Source organism: Tasmannia lanceolata, unplaced genomic scaffold (genome assembly GCF_043159265.1).
Source record: "Tasmannia lanceolata isolate RefF3 unplaced genomic scaffold, GAP_Taslan_0.1 ptg000015l, whole genome shotgun sequence".
Classification (NCBI taxonomy): domain Eukaryota; kingdom Viridiplantae; phylum Streptophyta; class Magnoliopsida; order Canellales; family Winteraceae; genus Tasmannia; species Tasmannia lanceolata.
This window is the reverse complement of record NW_027518692.1, coordinates 51,333,183-51,346,984: the sequence shown is the minus strand read 5'-3', so window position 1 is coordinate 51,346,984 and position 13,802 is coordinate 51,333,183. Positions and strand designations below refer to the sequence as shown.

The 13,802-nt window shown below is 38.2% G+C and overlaps 1 protein-coding gene across 1 annotated transcript in view; it reads right to left on the bottom strand.

Moving 5' to 3' along the window:
* Positions 1-13,802, bottom strand: part of LOC143892273 (uncharacterized) — a 79,996-nt gene that overhangs the window by 9,088 nt on the left and 57,106 nt on the right. The window contains exons 15-17 of the mRNA XM_077396766.1: positions 8,466-9,510; positions 7,884-8,119; positions 3,639-3,743 (exon numbers count right to left, since the gene is read on the bottom strand). Coding sequence (XP_077252881.1) covers positions 3,639-3,743; positions 7,884-8,119; positions 8,466-9,510 — 1,386 coding nt within the window. The remainder of the gene's footprint in view (positions 1-3,638; positions 3,744-7,883; positions 8,120-8,465; positions 9,511-13,802) is intronic.

Genomic DNA, 13,802 nt, shown 5'->3' with positions numbered 1-13,802 from the left:
ATTAAGAGTGGTATGTATTATATTTAAATTATTCCTCTATTGTTTCTTCCATCAATGAAGTTATTTCAAAGAAAAATTGTGGGTAATTATGTGTGTTTATGTTTAAGGTATCTCTATACTCTTTCTTTCTTCAATGACATTAGTTCAAAAAAATGTGGGTAATTACTGGTTTAAGGCTAGGCACAAGTAAAAGTGGGAAAATAAGACATGAACTAGGTTTTCCTTCCATAACTGTTAATTAATTGTAGTGGTACAAGAGAACCATGGTGGCTGAGAAAAGAACGGGATGAGCAGCAAGAGACCGTGGAGGGTCAGAGAACACAGCAGGTGTGTTGGAAGAAGATGAGAAGATTTCGAGATCGGAAAATGAATGGGAGATGGCACGCAACACAAGAGACCGAATATTCTAGAAGGCAGCCACAGGAAAGAAGGGAGAGAAGGTTGGGCGAATCGAAGTGTACAAATTACAGTTTTCTCAACTTCAAGAGACATGTTAGATGCTGGAGGTGCACGAAAGTTAGATCCTCGTTCGACCAAAATATTCATGAACAAGCAGACTCAAACCGAATGCAGAGAGACCGGACAATGTAATCTGCAGGGAAGAACTTCCATCTGCAGGGGTAGAACCATAGTTACTGGAAACTTCCTAGTTAGATGGGAAGCTCACTTCCCCGAAACTCGATTCCCAAATTTAAGGGAAGCACGCTTCCCAGACGCTTCCCATACGTTTCCTCCTAATCAAAGATTACGCATCCTATTTAGGTGATTATTTCTTCCTAAAAGAATATATTCTCCTTCTGATAATGCTGAGATATCTTATTTTTTTAAAAGTGCATTTAAAACTTGAAATTTACGTGGAACTTTTCCCAAAATCTTAATATTTGATAAATATGAATAAAAGATGTGAACGTGTAAATTTCTAAAACTAGTAATTCTAATTAGTCACAAAGTCTTATTTACTACTTGTAATCATTACCTATATTAGCCTTTCCTTCCTAACCTAGTATAATCCTACTCTATAATGTACTTTTGTGCTTCCAATGAGGCTTATTATATGCTTCATGTTGACTTTTAATGTTACTTCCTAAACATTTTCTACGTATTTTCTTTAAAACTTATCGCTTCCCATTTTTCTCTTTTCTAAACCCCTCGCTTCCCGCATCACTTCCCACTCTGGCAACTATGGGTAGAACAGGCCCCTCTGAACAATGTAGCGACAATTGTTTTGAAGCCACAGAAGACAGAGCTGCCACTGCCCACTGGGGTGGCAAACAGAGAGAGTCGACAAGCAGACAGAGCTGCCACTGGGGTGGCAAACAGAGAAAGTCGACAAGGTCCCTGCTACAACTTCAAAAGAATCGGGGTGAAAGTCGACAAGGTCCTTGGTACAAATATCTCATGCAAGGTGGGTTGCGTCTACGACAAAGGCAGGATGTTGATTAAGGCATCTTTGTCTGGCCCCGAGAGTGTATCAGCCCCAGGTGCCTTCGACGCTAGGGTTTATTGGGTGGCAGCCAGAAATATCACAGCAAATATTGGGTCGGATGAGATGGGAGGAGGTAGTTTAGGTGAGAGAAGATCTCTAGTAGAGAGCGGCCAAGTGCGCTTGAGAGCTCAAGAAATGAAAAATAGAGATGGCGATGAGGCGGAAGGTGTCTAATGGCACAGAAACCTTTGGCTACCAGGGCGCATGATAGAACCGAGGGACCGTCCGTAGGAAGTTCAAATTTTGCAAGTTGTGGTAAAAAAAAAAAAAAAAAAAAACAAGCGGCTGTCCGTAGCCAAGTGGAGAGCCAGTGTTGATCGAGGCAACCTGAGATGAGGGGAGTGCACTACGTTTGCGTTAATGTCTGCAAAGAGACAAAACAGTATGCATTGTCAGGTCTTCCTGAGAGAGAGGAGAGAGCGAAGGTGGATCTGGTGCTTCCTTATAGGGTCACGAGTATAATCACAATTGCTTAAGCAGAGTTATATTCAAAGGAGGCTTGAGATAGACGGAGCCGAGTACCTTGCAGCTAAATACGAGAGAATTAGTGGACCAAATCACCCATGACTGAGCAATCAAGTATTTGAAGAAATTCTCCGCGAAGATCAAGCCACCACAAAGGCCCTTCCTTGGAGTAAAATCATACATCTTCACAGCGGACAAAGCGCGAAGCCCGGAGTGAAGCCCACATATCTTCAAACACCGAAGAACGAGAATTACGCTGCAAAAGCCCTCGTCTTCACCAAATCCAAAGTTGTAATCAACAATTTGATCGTTAATCAGAGGATTGTAGAAAGTTGTACCATTTTTATTAATTACAATTTCTTTGTAATTTGTCCCCAAGTTTTGTGTTAGTGAATTACGCGAAATTTGTTGTCGACAAGGACCATAGAGCATAATATCTTCAACAATCTGATTCTCGAGGGTGACTCCCTTAATGTTATAAGATGATCGAAGGGGAGTCATACCATCTCATGGAGATTCACGCTAGGAGCGTGTGCCGGGATCATCTATCTCCTTCCAGTATGTCAGAAGGTCGATCAATATTGAGGCGGATATGTTAATTAGAGATGGAGCCGCAAGGGAAGCCTAGAGTTCTTTGATTTTCTACCCCTCAAATAAGAGATGGAGCCGCAAGGTAAGCCCTAGAGTTCTTTGATTTTCTACCCCCTTGAGGGTTTAATGTATGAATATTAATATGTGTGTGTGTGTGCATACTCTTTTTTTCCATTTTCTTTTCCTGCTTGTATTGACTAGCGTGGTCATGGGGTTCCTTTGTTTTCTCTTTTCTATTAATTCTATTTTTGTTTTGAATGGCCATTGGCATTTATTAATATAATTCCCATCATTCCCAAAAAAAAAAGGTTCCCTGCCTACCATTATGCCTGTATGATTCTTCCGGAATTGCACATGATCCCAGCAATACAAATGATTTGATTATCTTGTTTCAATGACATTATTTCAAAAAATAAATGTGAGCAACCACCAAGGTTGCCAGAGAGGGAATCGAAAGCGGGAATCGAAGGCTCCCAGGGAAAAATCCTGCTCAAGGTTGGCAAAGCGGGAATCGAAAGCGGGAATCGAAGGCTCCCACGGAAGAATCCTGCTCAAGGTTGGCAGAGCGGGAATCGAAAGCGGGAATCGAAGGCTCCCAGGGAAGAATCTTGCTTCCTTGGTAATTACTAATTTCAATACAGGGAATCAGAAAAAGTGGGAGAAAAAAGATTGGAAACAAGGTCCCCTGGCAAAGGAGATACCAGTGCCATTTCTTCTGGAAGTGGACACAATCCCAAGAATAAAAAATGTTTTACTTGTCTTATTTTATGGCAAGAACATACGCACATTCAGTTATAATTTTTTTTCTCATTTTATGGCAATAACCTATGTACTTTCAGTTTCCAAATTAAACACCTGGTAAAGGGCATGCACTCTTGAATTATTGGAAAAACTGAAAAACTGAGCATTTCAAAGAATTTCTTATCAACAGGTTATTATAAGATCATGTGCAATAAAATTTCAAACCTAGTTTACCTAAGCAATGCATGACATTCCATTTTCTCTCTAGTCAATCAGCATGTGGTTAGAAGCGGCAAAGATGTTTATAATGCAGCAGATGATGGAACAAGAAACAGAAAAGTAGACAGAATCTAACCAGAGAAATCTGAAAAGCCTGTAATATCGCCTCGGGTTCCCTACTGACACGATGATTATTCATTATATATTCCAGAAGCTTTCCAGCCATATGCTTGACATCCTCCTGTAAAAGGCAAAAGCATCTAAATCAGCCACCAACATTTCAAGGTGAGTACATCACCTGGAAATGGATGACAGCCTTATTTGTCAACTAATTCTCTCTTCTTCTTTTTTTAAATCAAGTAATTTTTGGTAGACTCCATACTTTTTGGCAAAGAAAGATCCAGAATGAGTGATAAAAATGTCAAAGAATGAAAGAAATCAACCGATTCACAATAAAACTTAAGGCACACATCTTATGAAGGAAACAAAAGATAGAGCTAACCACTGCTTTTAAAAACAATTCACAGTAAAAAAAAAGTACTCATGGTACAGAGGAAACAAAATAGCGTGATAACCTGTACTTTTAAAAGTGCTATGATTCACATATCCAATCCTACGATTGAATTTGAATCCCTTAGAAGACAATTAATGATTCAACTTGAATACTCTTTGACCAAGATCGTTTTCTCAAAAAATAGAATGGCGTATGATTACCAGCAGTCCTAAAGTTAGTTTTATCATAAAAAAATTGTTGATTGAATAGTGATGGTATTCTGACTTCTTTCCCATGCCTAACAAGTTTGCATGCTCTAAATGTCATTACTATACAAATGCAAACTAAGACAGAAATAAACCAGGAATTAGCAACAGTAAGTCTGATGAACCATCAAAAGGATGTGCAATTGGATAAAATATGGAAATAAACAGCTCGAGTCAGGAGGATGAAGCCAATGAGATGAATGGCAAGGGAGGCGGAGGCCTTTCTAGCCGCATGTGTTAAGGAAAACAGTAGCATGGGACATTGGAGAAACACAGGAAAATGGGGCCCAAATTAAAACGAAAAAATAAAGAAAAAATACAATTGGCACCCATAGAGACAAAGCCTATAAAAACCTAATAAATCACTATAAAGGTATGAACAAAACTAGAGCAAAAACATGTAGATGGTCCCTTATGGTCCCAAAGGTCACTAGCACCGATAATTCTCCCGCAGTAACATGAATGGAGTTTTGCGAGTCATGTGAATAAGTTTTGCTATAAAACTTGTCTGCAATCCGGTTCGCATCAGTATCCTCTTTTATGTTGTTCTTCAAGGTACACACCAAGTGTTTGGTGAAATGTCCGAGAGAGGCGTGGGTGCCTTGAAGTCGTTCTTTTTGTTGCAAGTTGAACGCCTTCGGCCTCAACTTGAGGGGGAGTGTTGAAGCCCGTAGTTCCATGGATGGAGTATGTTGTTATGTCTTGTTGTTCTCATGTAGTTCTATGGATGAAGCGTGTTGTATACTTGTCTTGTTGTTGCCTTATGGTTGTCTTGTTGATGTCTTGTAGTCATCTATTTCTTCCCATTGTCTTCTATGTCTTTTATGTTGATGTCAAAGGTGCACACCAAGTGTTTGATAAAATGTCTAAAAGAGGTTTTGTGCCTTGAAAGTCTTCTTTTCTTTTCAACTTGAGGGGGAGTGTTATCATGTAGCTCTTTGTTTGTTGTCACGTAGTCCTTTGTGGTTGTCATGTAGTTTTTGGGTTCTCTCTTTTCTTTCTTGATGTTGTCCTCTTTGTGTTGTCTTTTCTTGAGGGAGTGTTGCCTTTTCTCTTGTCTTGTTGTTGTGTCCGGGATCATGTAGTCTTGCCCGAGGGGGAGTGTTCGGGTTGTTCTTCGTGTTGCTCTTCCTCATATGTCATGTCATCTTTATTGTCAGTCCTTCGTGAGTTACTCCTTTGCATCCACATTGTTTGTTCTTTGTATCATTCAGACCTCTCTTCAGGCAATGATGTTCATGTCGTCGACCATCTTTCCAGAAGATGTCGTTGGTTGGCTCTCTTCAAGCGACGATTTCCCTGTTGACATCTCTTCAGGCGACGATGTTCATGCCGTCGACCTTCTTTCCAGATGATGGTTCCCCATCGTTGGTTGGCTCTCTTCAGGCGACAGTTTCCCAATTAACCTCTCTTCAGGCAACGATCTTCATGCCGTCGACCATCTTTCCAAACGATGTCGTTGGTTGGCTTTCTTCAGGCGACGATTTCCCCGTTGACCTTTCTTCAGGTGACGATATTCATGCCGTCGACCTTCTTTCCAGACCATGGTGTCCTCATCGTTGGTTGGCTCTCTTTAGGCGACGGTTTCTCTATTAACCTCTCTTCAGGTGACAATGTTCATGGCGTCGATCTAGTCTCCAAACGATGGTTTCCCCATCGTTGGTTTCTCTCAACGAGACAGTTTCCCCGTCGACCTTGTCTATGATGGTTTCCCCATCGTTAGTTATCTTCTTCTATTGGCGGTGTGCTGCTTAGTTGGTGTTGCCGCTCGTGGTGCTTCGCCTTCATGTGCGCACCTTTGGTGTGCCCTTTTTGCTCGATTGATTGTTGTTATTTCCCTGCCGAGGTGTCTCTGTTCGATCTTTGCAGATTTATCTGTTCGATCTTTGCAGATTTATTCGTCGGGCTCTCATTTAAGGGGAGGCATGTTCTGATCGCTCTCGCCGTGGTGCTGCTTCAGGGGGATCTGTTCCTTTTTAGTGGTTGCTGATGTCGACGATTGTACTCTCATGGCGGCCATGCCTTTTATTACGCTTTTCATTATGTATTCACCACACCAGCTTGAGGAGTGTTATACCAAGACAGATGTGTGTATGAGCTTATTGTATTTTTTGTTGTATGGTCGTTTTGTTGTACTTTTAGTTGTTTGTTGTAGTTTCTTTGTAGCAAGTTGGAGTTCCCTAGTATATACACACCAGCTTGACAAAGAGTGTTGAATAATGTATAAGGGTAGATTAGGCATTACAAGTAGATTAAGGGTATTGTAGTCATTGTACATTGGATGCCCTATTTGGGCCTATATATACATCATTTACATGAGGAGCTCTCTAGTGGAGACTCTCCATATCTCTACTCATCTTCTTCTTCCTCTCGTCCAACCCTAACTCCATTTCTAACATGAAGATTTGGTCCCATTGAGCTCCTGAATTTCTTGTAATTATTCGCGAGCCTCCGTGCTTGAACCGGTTACCATTCAAAAAAAAGAGCATGATGAGCTTGGGGAAAATTTTGAAAAGACTAGAAGAATTTAAATAGGGAAATGATAAATGGGCCCCTTTTCATTACTTGGGACACTCGGCTACAGTGTATCTATGACTGCAAAGGGGCTGATGTACTTCACATTTAAGGAATGAAGTGACATGATTGCCACGTACAAAGCAGCTGGGTGTCCCAAGTGATGAAAAGGGGCGCATTTATCATTTCCCTATAAATAAATAAATATGAGGAATTGCTATGCAAAAGCCAGCCGTGAAATGGCTTTCTGCAAAATCTCTATATGCATATCAAGAAAAAATTGGCTAATATGTAAGACTGGCATTGAAAAACATAAACAGGGTCAAAGACACTAAAAAGAAAAAGAAAACTACAAATTTAGTCCCGCTAATAATTTCAAAAGGCATTGAGAAAGCACTTCCACACGTTTCTCACCTCCACCATTTTCTAAGTCCTCAATAGTTTTATGATATGCAGTACTGTTGTATCGGGTATTTGGGATATGCTGCTGATCAGAAGTTAGTTCACTATAAAATTGTAAGAAAAACTCCTTGTACATAAAGGAGGCCCTTCATTCTTATTGAAATTTCACCAAGTAGATTTACTGGTTCTTTTTTTCTTTTTAGGTAGGTTCTGGGAGTGAATCAGTGATCTCACAGTTGCAAGAAAAATCAGCTTCAAATTACACTGTCCGCTCGAGCCCACCAAGTGAGTAACTTATGACAAATACTATATTCTATAATCTTGTGGAGTACCCATCCCTACATCTATAAATTAAAAAAAAAATAAAAAATGAAAGTTCATTTATGCTTGAGCTACTGCTTGTCATGTTTCCAGTTTCTCAAATCTCTGATTTTCATTCTCAGGGATCTGCCTTAACCCCAGTTGCTTATCTAACTGCAGAAATACATAAAATTTAAGCACAACAGTAGCAAGATAAACTATATTTTCATTAAAGGTAACCAAGTCCAAACGTACACCATGGCATCCAATGTTATTCAGGAAAAAGAACAAAATTTGCAGTATTAGTAAACATCAGCAAAGGAACAGAACTGGTTAAAATATATGTGGATTCAGAACTTCAAATAAAAAGAGATGTTTAAAAAGGAAGGAATTATGAGACGCATACTGGAAATTGTAGAGTTTCACACAGTGTTGATATCAATGGCTTCAAGAAGATATGAAGGCTCTTTTGTGCATCACGTATATTTTCTCTTCCCTCGAATTCATCCATGTGAACTGCATGTAGTCCTGAAACATTGTGCGGCTTGGGAGGATTGTCCGTAGCATTAGTAAGATCTTTAATATCAGCCATTGAACATGGCAAGTGTTGTGATACACTATCATCTAGAATTCCAAATGCTCCTGCAGAAACAAAGAAGCCTCTGGTTTCAAACATGGTTTTAAATTTAGGCGAAATACCGAAATTTCGGTCAACACCGAAACCAAAATCAACTGAAACCGAAATTTCGTCTAGGATCCCAAATTTCGGAAAAATGCAATTTTTTAAATTTTTTACAAGCTTTCTGCTGAAATTTCGTTACATTAATGAAATTTACATTTTTTTTACCGAATTTCGGCCGAAATTTGGGTATTTCGGATATGTGCGAAAATGAAACCGAAATTTAAAACCTTGGTTTCAAAAAAATAAGCAACGATTTTAGAACCAAAAAATGTAAACTGCAAAGAAAACTACAATCATGTATAATACCTGGTTCCTTCACTGTATCGGAAAATAATGGGTCTTTACTTGGGGAAATATGAGATGAGACACAAGAACTGTAAGGAAATGTAGCAGCGTCGGCTATTTTAGCTTTCCCGTCCATGGTAGCTTCTTTTCCTTTATCTTCTTGCCGAGCTTTGAGAGAGGATGGATCAACGGTGTTATTGACTCCTTTCTTATGCTTCTTTCCAACTTGATCATTTTCTTCTTCTGGTTTCTTTGCTGAGTCACCAAAATATTGAACTTTCTTTCGAGCCCTCTGAGACGACCCAGACAAATACCTCCAACGAGGAAACCTTCCATCCAGTAATTTTGTCCAAAAAACATGAGGTACGTCTTCATCTGTCAATAGCATCTCCATCTCACCATGCAAATAAGCATTTCTAGGATAGGCTACTCCGCTGTTTTGAACCTTCATAATCACTGAGCAGTTGCTTGTATTAATGGAATCAGCCTCCACCTCACGGGGTAGTTGAGTCAACAATTCCAACACTGTATCATTCAAGAGTGGCTGCTCATAAGAAATTTTTGAACCTATGCTTGGGCTATTATGACCATGGAACTCGTCAAGCTTATTAAATAGATATGATGCACCCCAAGTGAGTAACATATGACTAATACTACAGCTTATATTCTGTATATTGCTATCAAGAGTCATTTCCTGTTTCGCACAAATCAGAACCTTTTCTTCCACAGTACAAGACGAATATAAACGGAAGACTTTTAGGTGTTCCAAAGGTGAATCAACGTTGATCCTTTGGAGGGCTCTTAAATCATTCAATGGGTTCCAATCGCTGTCAAATATAATAATACTATCCACTCCGGAAAGTTTAATACTTGGAAGACAAGCACGATTCTCAATCAGAAACACAAATCTTCCTTTTTCCCTATTATTAAACATGTTCAAGGCAGTTTGCTTCTTTGCTGATACCAGTCCACTATCAACTCGTTCATACGAATCAGGACCGAATCTTTGACGCAGAAAATCATCTAAAATATCCCCAATAGAATTCCGTCCAGACCCACCAATCGACTGCCACATCAAAAACATTTTAATAAGAAAGTCATTTATCCCATGAGGTACTATGGTGAACAATATCAGAACTACCCAAATATATTTTAAAAAGAAACTCATTTATATCCCATGAGGAACTATGTCGTACAATATCAGAACTACAAGAAACAAACAAATAAATTCAAGGCTGAAGTGGTTTGTACTTTGCACACTGTTCCTAAATAATGAGAGCCATGGTCAAAAGCAACTAGTAGGAGCTAAATCCAAGAAAAAACAAGTAGGAACTAAATGCAAAAACAGAATCACAGTGGTATTCACTAGTACAACTCAAGCAGCAGAAAGGTGTAAGGGGAAAAAGAGCATTCCCTTACCCAAGAAGGCGGCAGATCAGAGCATTTGATAGGAAAGAAAAAGGAAAAGGAAAAAGAAAAAGAAAAAGAAAAAGAAAAAGAAAACCAATACTGAAAAATTCCTTGGTGTATGCAAATATAACAACCAAATCACTCAAAAGTGATTAAAGGTAAAACAAGGGTGGGAAAGAGCATTTCAATTTAACCAAAAAGGTGGCAAATCAGAGGAGTTGAAAGGAAAGCAAAAAAAAAAAAAAAAAAAGAAGAAAAAAGTAAATCAACAAACTGAAAAATTCATTGGTGTATGCAAATATACCAATCAAAGCACACAAAAGTAATTAAAGGTAAACTAAGGGTAAATCGCTGTGATACAAAGAACCAACAGAAAGGTAAGTTACAAAATAGTAAATAAGCAAACTTTTTATCATATTAGCGTAAAAAAAAAAGATATTGACAATTGCCCCTTGTTTGCCTTTGATGCCCACACCTACCTAGTGTTGACGGACACTTGTATGCAGACGATGAAAGGACAACTATCTTAATGTCATCTGATAGGCCACTAGTGGTAAAGATTCTCCTTGGAGACTGCTACTTGTTTATTTTATTTTATTTTTAATGGTAAAATGATCAGATTTCATTAAAGAGACCGAGAAGGACCAATACAAAGAAAGAGAACGAGAATATACAAAAAGGAAAGCTACTACTTGTTTATTATTCTAGGTAATCCTAGAAGGTCAGGGCCAGCAAGGTTTTATATCTCAGTTCTGGTTTCAGTCGGCACGGAAATGGAAACATTTTCGTTTCGGTTGAAATTTCGGTAGTGTGGAAACATATGCAAATGATTTAAATTTTTAATCTTAAAAACAAAACATATGCAAATGAAGAAACTTCATGATGAAACTTTGGGAAATGCTAGAATAAGCACAAATACATAATTATAAATCATCACATAAGCAACAAAACCATCCATAAGGACTTAATCACATCTAACACCTAATGACATGCGTTGCCGCGCATGTCTAGAATAGTAAATTCAATAAAGAAGTGCAATGTAATGAAGCATAAGAAAGAACAATGACAAGTCTCCCCTCTAAGGACCCCAACTCTAGGGCAATACCACATAGTTACGAGGTATTACTGACATCCCATGCATAAGATACGATTACTTTGCTATACAGTTCAATGATGTTACATCTTCCCATTTTTTGTCGTTCCGACCATTTCGGTCAAATTTCGGGAATTTTGATTGAATTTAAGGAATTTCGGTCAAACTTTCAGGGAACTAATGACATAAAAGGAAATTGTATAGATTTCGGTTTGGTGGGGATGGAAATGGAAACATTTCGGTCATATCGAGGAAATTTTGAGGAAATTTAAAACCATGACCATGAGGACCAGTTATCTCAGATTGCCTTGCCTTCTTCAGAAGAATATATCAATGCAAAGATTAGTAGGAAAGGTCAATCTGGAAGGCAGGTGAAAGCCCTTTTTTTCACATTTGTCTATTAGATCACCCCAGCAATAAGGCAGGTAAAGTACTGACCGAAGTTTAATGAAGCGGCTTCACACTTTTGTCTGTGAGGAAGGGAGGGGCAACCTTCATTAATAGGAATAGCAAAAGAGCCATGCATCGAAAAGGGGGGCGCTTCTGGTACTTTTTTGCTATTTTGTTAGTAACTTCTAAGCCTATACTTGTTGCATCTCTTGATTCTTTTGGAACATTTTGATCTTCGCATTGCGGTAAGAAAACAAGGTCGGGTATATTCCATCCTATTAGTAAATCCATTTCATATAAATACTTATTTGCTTACTATCAAATGTGTGTTGTTGCAATTTTGTCTTCTGAAGGTCCCAAGAAACATTTATGAATTTTTAACATTTTTAACTCATACTGAAAGAAAAAGGGCTTCGATCGAAGAAATGCACACTCAAGAAGAATGATACATTATAGCTAGTAACTCTACCACAAGGGGAGTGAGTAGTCATATGCAAAATTGGTCTTCATGCTAAATTCTAATGGTTGGCTGATTTGAATATTACAAAGCCCACTTAGATGCAAGAGGATTTACACAAACATCTGGCAAGACAGTTCCACCTATGACTAAGTTCAATTTTTTCGAGTATGGCTGCCAACAAAAGCTGGATTCGTCACTTAAAAGCTGTTAAAAAAAATGCATTCCTCTACAAAAAGAAAAAAGAAAATATACATGGCTCTACACCAGGATTTTCTTTCAAAAATTATACGGAAAAATGTGTAGACTGTAGAGTCATAACAGTAATTTATAGACTGAACCAGTCTCCATGTGCTCGAATTGAAAATTTTGGTAACACAGTCTTGCGTATCTGTTTTAGGAATAATTTCGATTACTTAATTCTAGACAGAAGGTAAAAAGAAGAGACAACTACATTACTACTCAATATAGATGATCAGGTGTCGGTTTTAAATTTCGGTTTCGATGTCGTTTCGGCCACCACCGAAACCATAATATTTCGGTTCGGCCGAAATCATGTAAAAATTATGATAATATTTTGTTTTTAAAAAAAAATTGACCGAAATGTCTAAAATTTCGGTGGAAATTTTGTAAAAATGGCTAAAAACGAAATTTCAACCAAATTTCGCATATTTTGGTGAAATCTTGCAAAGAAATGATTTCATGTAAATTTTGTTTCGGCCCAAAACCGAAATATTTCAGTAATTTCGTTTCGTTTAGGGAGAAATTTAAAACCATGCTTAAATATAGAGTAGCTAGATAGAAGGATGTAGACATTATCTCAAAAAAAAAAAAAAAAAAACCAATGCCTGAACCTTCTAACAGGAATTGGTAAGCTTGGTGCAAAACCAATTGACTCTCCTATTGAACAAAATCAACTCAATCCATGCCAGTGCAATATCCGAAGATCTAAGACTATACAAGAGACTGGTGGAAGAGCTGACTTAACTTGCCATAAAAAGGCTGGACATTAATTATGCAATAAGTTTGGTGGGTCATTTCATTTATTCATCTCTCACACATCTTCAAGTTGTTCACCATAACTTCAAGTATCTTAATTCTCTAGAAGGGCAGTCTATATATATATATATATATATATATATATATATATATATATATATATATATATATATATATATATATCTCATAATCACCCGTATCTCAACTTTCCTAATGTAGATTGGGCCTACATGCATTTTTAGATTTCTTAAGAGATCTTTAGGTCAAGCCATAGTTGCTAGTGCGGCGGAAGCGGGAAGCAAAGGCTCTCAGGAAGCTAGCAAGTGGGAAGCATGAAGGGTTGGGGAAGTGTGAAAGGGAAGCGACGGGTAAGCATGAAAGGAATCAATGGGGAAGCTTAAAGGGAAGCATGAAATAATTGAAAAGTTATAAAATTTAAAACAAGTATTCAAGTATCCAACCAACATAAGCAATTTGAATCCAACCATCATAAACCACGGTTTCAAATTTCGGTTTCGGAATGCGTTTCAGTCCTCACCGAAACAAAAATTTCAAAATGCCGACCGATATCCGATAAAATCAGTTTAAATAATATTTTATCACATACGTAATTTCGACCGAAATTTCGGGAAAATATTTAAAAAATGCACAAAATAGAGATTTTGCTGTGAAATTCCTTAAATTTTGACCGAAATTTCGGGTTCGGCTGAAATTTTGTAACGTTTAAGGTATACCCGATTTCGGTTTCGGTCGCGACTGAAACCCTTAATTTTGGATTTCGATCGAAATTTAAAACCATGTCCTAAACTACATGCAAATCCAAGAACACAATTAGATCATATTTTGGCAGCCATGAAATTGTTTTCCATAAAATATTTTGGCGGGAGAAGGGCAAAGAGGATCGAAGAGGGAGAGAACTGAGAGGGAATAAGTGAGAAGGGGGTGAGAAGTGGCAGAAAAACAGGGAAAAGCAAAACAACACTCAATAAAGTTTTTCACTTCCCTATTT